Source organism: Pogona vitticeps, chromosome 1, assembly GCF_051106095.1.
Source record: "Pogona vitticeps strain Pit_001003342236 chromosome 1, PviZW2.1, whole genome shotgun sequence".
Classification (NCBI taxonomy): Eukaryota; Metazoa; Chordata; class Lepidosauria; order Squamata; family Agamidae; genus Pogona; species Pogona vitticeps.
Window position 1 is genome coordinate 169,221,997 of NC_135783.1, and position 6,605 is coordinate 169,228,601.

The 6,605-nt window shown below is 41.7% G+C and overlaps 1 protein-coding gene across 6 annotated transcripts in view; it reads left to right on the forward strand.

Annotated features, from left to right (window-relative positions):
* RCBTB2 (RCC1 and BTB domain containing protein 2) overlaps positions 1 to 6,605 on the forward strand; it is a 70,850-nt gene that overhangs the window by 16,385 nt on the left and 47,860 nt on the right. For 5 of the 6 annotated variants that reach the window (XM_072976857.2, XM_072976845.2, XM_072976876.2 and 2 more), the window contains one exon: positions 3,324 to 3,490. The exons of the other annotated variant lie outside the window; for it this stretch is intronic. In XM_072976857.2, coding sequence (XP_072832958.1) covers positions 3,324 to 3,490 — 167 coding nt within the window. The remainder of the gene's footprint in view (positions 1 to 3,323; positions 3,491 to 6,605) is intronic. 6 annotated transcript variants of the gene reach the window in all.

A 6,605-nucleotide genomic window follows, 5' to 3' on the forward strand; every position in this document is an offset into this window, starting at 1 on the left:
ATCTCTAGTATACACACACACACACACGTGTGTGTGTGTGTGTACACATATACACAGTGAATCAAACACTTCCTCAGCGGGGCAAGAGAAGATAGATAGATAGACAGATAGATGGATAGATAGGTAGATACAGTGGTGCCTCGCTTAACGATTACCTCGTTAAACGACAAATCCGCTTTACGATGGTTTTTTGCGATTGTTATTGCGATCGCAAAATGATGTTCCTATGGGGAAAATTCACTTCACAACGATCGGTTCCCTGCTTCGGAAACCAATTCTTTGCATTATGATGATTTCCAAGCAGCTGATCGGTAGGTCGCAAAATGGCCGCCCACTGTGCAAAATGGCTCCCCGCTGTTTTTAGGACGGATTCCTCGCTATACAGGCACCGGAAAATGGCCGCCCTATGGAGGATCTTTGCTGCACAATGAGGTATTTCGCCCATTGGAATGCATTGAACGGTTTTCAATGCGTTTCAATGGGTTTTTAAATTTCACTTGACGACGATTTCGCTTAACAGCTAAAAAGAGACTTTAGATCTGATATCAGTACAAGCACTTGCCTACATGGGTCCTTTTGGGGTAAGCTGGTGTGGGCTAAATAGGATCTCTTGGAGTTGATTAGATGTGTTAAATGCTGTTTGATGCAGTTCTCTCATCCAGGTGGCATATTGGAGCCCAAGTGACCCTATTTGGTCTGATCTTTTCCATATGAATTTTCAGTATAATAAAGTGGCTAATAAGCTAGCCACTTCAGGATATCGGTGAATCATCCACTTTTTAAGCAGGGCTTCTATTTTTTTTTTTTACACTGTAGTAGACAATCATTTATTTTAAAAAATTTAAATATATTTTTGCTTTGTCTTAAAGTTGCAGGCAGGCAGCTTCTCAACCAGCCACTCGGAAGAAGGCAAAGAAATTTTTTTAATAATCAGCAGTCGTCTACTGCAGTGGGGTCTCGACTTACAAACTTAATCCATATTAGAAGGCAGTTCTCAGGTCGAAAAGTTCTTAAGTCGAATCTGCATTTCCCATAGGAATGCATTGAAAACCATTTAATCCGTATCTGCTCTTTTCGTCCATAGAAACTAATGGGAAGCTGCTATTCCGCCTTCTGCCACTAGAGGGGGATATTTTTTTCTGTTTTCCTTTTAACCTAAGATGACTTAGCTTTTAAAAAAAGGAAAAAAAGAGTTCGTAGCTCGAATATAAGTTCGTAAGTCGAGTCCATATATTCCTATGAGAGCAGTTCGTAAGTTGAAACGTTCGTATGTCGAGCCGTTCGTAAGTCGAGACCCCACTGTACAGTCTTTAAAAAATTCACTTCCCCTGCTCCTTTGCCAAGGAACAGAGGAGAGTTTAATTTGCCAATATCCTGAAGTGGCTCGCTGATTAAACTAGTTCTCGGTACTAGAAATTCAAACTGGAAGGAGACTTGACATCCAGAAGGCATGCTTTTGATTCATTCCCAATTATAAAATATGCTGGAAATGGACCAAACCAGAGCAACCCTACTTGCATTTTTTTAAAAAATAGAACTCTCAGAAAGGTGCAGGTAGGCATGCTGAAGGGATGATTTGCTTCATTCCAGTGATCATATTGTGTGATTGCTGGAAAAAGGAGTGAACCAACTCATCCCCTCATTGGACCAAACAGCAGACTAAAAGCATTCAAGAGACATTTGGACAACCATTTGTCAGATCTGCTTGACCTGGATTCCTGAATTGAACTGGGGGTTGGATTCAGTGACCTTATAAAGCCCCTTCCAACTCAATCATTCTGTGATCCTATTATCATAACCCAAGTTACAGTGCCTGTTGAAGTCTTGCATACCTTAGAAGAGCTTTGGGCACATTATCCTGCTGATTGTTGCTGTCCTCATGAAGCAGTTTTGGAAGAAGAAGCATGTGACTGATTTGTTCAAACCTAGTCAGAGCTGACAAGCCTTACATAGTTACCACTTTCTATCCCGAGTTTTGATGCAAAGTGAAAGAAACTTTAGCAGCCTTACTCTTCCTGATTCAGAATAGCAGGTGTGGATGGCAGCAAACCTGCACTCTTGACAACTACACTGCTGAAACACTATGATGGAGGAGGTGGAATTCTGTGAGCATTTTTAAGAAATGGGAGGTGGCCATGCAAAACCAAAACAAACTGGCTATATTCATCCCAGTGCTACAGAAAGCTACGCTAGGATAAAATACTACACATTCAATTTCATAAGAGGGACTAACATAATTACTATCAGTTGTAGTATTTTACCAAAGAGAGATGGTTTACATCACATTGTTCTGCTCAAGAGCATTACACTATTCCATCTGAAGGCTGACAAAAGCTTTGTATTTGTAATAATACAAGTCTCCTCATTACTGTTCCCATTAATGTTTGCAAAGGATAGAATGGAAATTTATCTCTTTTTCAAGATCTAAGCAAGTAGTGGTTAAATAACAAAAGAGAAAGAGACTTCAGAAGAAAGACTTTTGGGTAAAAATTATCAGCTTCCATATCAGGTTTCAACAAAGTAACTGTTTTAGTCTGGGGTTGTTGTTGTTGTTTTGAATTTTTTTTTGTTTTTCTGTTTTATTTTTTGTTATTCATTTAGAAACAAGATCTTGTCACACCTTTGCATCTGATAGGTTTATTTCAATGTGAACTTCTGTGGGTTATAATTCAGTTCTTCAGACCCTTGGAATGCAATATTTAGTCACGATATTTAAACCTGTGACTTAAAGACTGTACATGGCAGAAATCCTATTGCTGAGTGTAGCAAGTTACAGTAAAGTAGGCCTGCTGAATGGTGGGGATTTGGTGAATCGACTCCTCTGTGAGTTCCACTGATACAAGTGGGTCTGCTCTAGTTGTGACTTACTGTAGTAAAGTAAGTCATAACTAGGGCAGCCTGTTTGAATATATGAAATTACAGAGGAGTTGTCTCACTAAATCCCCACTGATTTAATGGGCCTACTCTAGTATGATTTACTATGCTAAAGCAAAAAGATCTCAGCTAGTGTGTCTAAAGAAATGGATTGCAACACATAAAAGCTCACACTGGAATAAATCTGTTAGTCTTAAATGTTAGACTTAAATGTATTTGTTCTTCTTTGTGGCCTCTGTGAATGCACACAATTGGGTTGTTCTGCGCCTGTGCTGAACCTCTCGGAAGTTTCTAGAGCTTAAAGACACTCTTTTTTGTTATACAAACAAAACTTTACAATTTATGATTTATGTAATGATATGTAATGTCATTAGGAATCAGCTATTTACTTTGTAATATGGCTAGTTTTTCATTATTGCATTTTAATAGGCTTCTTCTTTATATTGTAGAAGGAGAAGTATATACCTGGGGTCATAATGCTTACAGTCAGCTGGGAAATGGAACAACCAATAATAGTTTAGTGCCTTGTCAAATTTCTACCAATTTGATAAACAAAAAAGTGATTGAAGTTGCTTGTGGTTCACATCATTCTGTGATCTTAACATCTGATGGAGAGGTGAGAAAAGTTATCATACTCTTGGGTACATTGCTTCTGAACTTTGTATTAAACTAAATGCAAAAAGTGTCAAGAAATTTGCATTAGATGAAACTAGGTTGTAAGTTGACCAACCTCCAGGAGGCAGTGGAAGACAGGAGGGCCTGGCATGCTCTGGTCCATGGGGTCACGAAGAGTCGGACACGACTTAACAACTAAACAACAACAATAGGTTGTAAGTTATACATAAGTTATACATAAATATGTTATACATAAATAAGAACTTGAAAGTTTAATTATATAGTCTTACAATCCATTTTTGGGCTTTTGTGTAAAATTAATCTTTACACAAACTCAAATAAATTGGTTGTACTTAGTGATACAGCTAGTGCTAAAGTCAAATTTTGTAGGTTGATACAGATCACTCTCCTCTTGAGTTTTGCCAGAGCTGGAGACTGAACATATTCAGGAAATAAGTTATTAACCTGTTTGTTCATACAAGAAACAGTATGTGTTTTTCAACTGAATTATTTTTTTCTTTGTCTTGAATTTCTAGGATAATTGGGAAGTACAGGCTTAAATACATCATTAAGTAGTATAATTGATGTCCTAGGGCTTTTCTAGATGAAAGGTGCTAGGATTACAGAACCATATTTCCTCTCTAAGCTACTAATGGACTCAGAACTGACCATTTATATTTTCTAGGCTCTTGTGTTTCTGGACAGTACATTCAGGGGATCGGTTCCAACCGCCCTGCAGATGCTGGAAACTGTGGATAATAGTGAACCCTATACAGTGGTGCCTCGAGTAGCAAACTTAATCCGTTCTGGAATGATGGTCATAACTCAAGTTGGTTGTAACTCAAAGCACCATTTCCCATAGGAATACACGAACCCCCTCCCCACTAAAACCACACTAAAAACACAGTGCAAGACCCATCAAAGCACAGAAACATAACCTCCCCACCCTGCCCAAACCCGAGTAGCCACAGAATTAAAAAAAACATTCCAGCAAGCCCCTGGCCAACCCAAAACAACACTGCAAAACTCCAGTACTCACCCAGAACAGTCTCTCTGTTTTAAAAAAGGAAGTCAAAAAGCAAAAATAAAAGCAGTAGCAGGCAGTCCGAAGCCTCTCTTAGAATGCACTCTCTCTAACCACTGGGGCGAATGAGCTACAAAGAAGCAGCCTTTTCTCTGACCAACAGTTAGTAGTTTAAATTCCCTGCCTTTTCTGCACCTTTTTTCTGATTGTATCTCAAAGCTCCGGTCACAAGTCAAAGCAAAATTTTGTGACTGGAGCTGGCCGTATCTCAGTTTGGTCACAACTCAGGACGGTCATTAAGTTCAGGCACCACTGTATGTAGCATAGTGTCCAGTTTCCTCTAGAGGCCAGTTCTTGTAACACATTCTTGTTATGAGCTCTCGAGTTGATTGACTCATGACCTACCCCATGAATGAGTGGTTTCCAAAATGTCCTATCCTCAGCTGCCCAGCTCTTGTAAACTCAAGCCTGTGGCTTCCATTAGAGAGTCAGTCCATCTCATATTCGATCTTCCTCTTTTCCTGCTGCATTTATCTATTTAAAATATTTTTATCCCACCATTCTCCTTAAAAGGACCCAAAGCAGTTCACATCATTTAAAAACAGTATTTAAAATCAATATTAAAACATCTATAAAGCAACAGAACACAACAATCCATTTAAAAACTCCTATCAGACCACCAGTTATTAAGGGAAAGTTTGCCTGAAGAGAAAGGTCTTTGCCTGCTAGCAGAAGGACGGCAAAGATGGGGCCAGTCCCTCTTGTGGGAGGGAGTTCCAAAGTCTGAAAGCAGCGGCAGAGAAAGCCCTCTCCAGTGACCCCACCACGTGCACCTGTGAGGGTGGTGGGATCAAGAAGAAGGCCTCCCCTGATGATCTTAATGCCTGGGCAGGCTCATTGAAGGAGATGCCATCTTTTAGATAGCTTAGACCAGTGGTTCCTAACTGTTTTGAGACCATGGACCGGTTGGGGGTGTGGGCTCTGTGCATGGGTGGACGGGGGCACCCTGCGCTCGCGTGTGGGTGTGCCGCACTCACAGAGGGGTGTGTCGCACTCATGGGTGGGTATGTGGCGCTCATGGAGGGGCCATGTCCCTCCGTGAGTGCGACTCGCCCACCGTGCCAGCGTGCGGGGGAGCGGATATCTGTCTCTGCAGTCCAGTTCCAGGAAGCCCATGGACCGGCACCGGTTGAGGACCCCTGGCTTAGAACCAAGCCGTTTAGGGCTTTATAGGTTAAAACCAGAACTTTGAATTGTGCCCAGAAATGGATTGGCAGCCAGTGGAGCAGCTGCAACAGGGGAGTTATGTGTTCCTCATAACCAGCTCCAGTTGGTTAACAATTTGGCTGTGGCATTTTGGACCCTTTGGCACTCCTGGACACTGCTGAAACCTGCACATCCAGTTTCAGAGATGAATCCAGGGACACCCCCAAGCTGTGGTCCTGTGTTTTAAGAGGGAGTGTAGTTCCAGCTAGCACAGGCTCCAGTCCTACTCCTTGATCTGGTTTTCGATTGACCAGGAGCACCTCTGTCTTGTCTGGGTTAAGTTCCAGTTTATTCACCCTCATCCAATCCATTACTGATACCAGACACTGGCCTCGTGGCGCAGTGGTTAAACCACTGTACTGCAGCCAAAACTGTGCTCACGACCTGAGGTTCAATCCCAGGTATCTGGCTCAAGGTTGACTCAACCTTCTATCCTTCCGAGGTTGGTAAAATGAGTACCCGGCTTGCTGGGGGGGGGCGGCAATGTGTAGCCTGCATAATTAAATTGTAAACCACCCAGAGAGTGCTTGAAGCACTATGGGGCGGTATATAAGCAACACGCTTTGCTTTGCTTTGCTTTGCTTTTAGACCTGAAACAACTTCCTTGGATTTAGATAGGAATGAGAGATAGAAACCCCCCCCCCCAGAGAACCTCTCCTTTTAATAGCATAGGGGACAAAACAAAACCTCAGGGGACACTATAGGCCAATGGCCTTCCACCATTCCTAGCAATATTGTTTTTTCCAGAGAATCCTGCCTTCTCATTGTCACAACCCAGTTTCCTGTTAGGAAGAACTTGGTCAGTCAGACAGAGAGTAACTGGAAG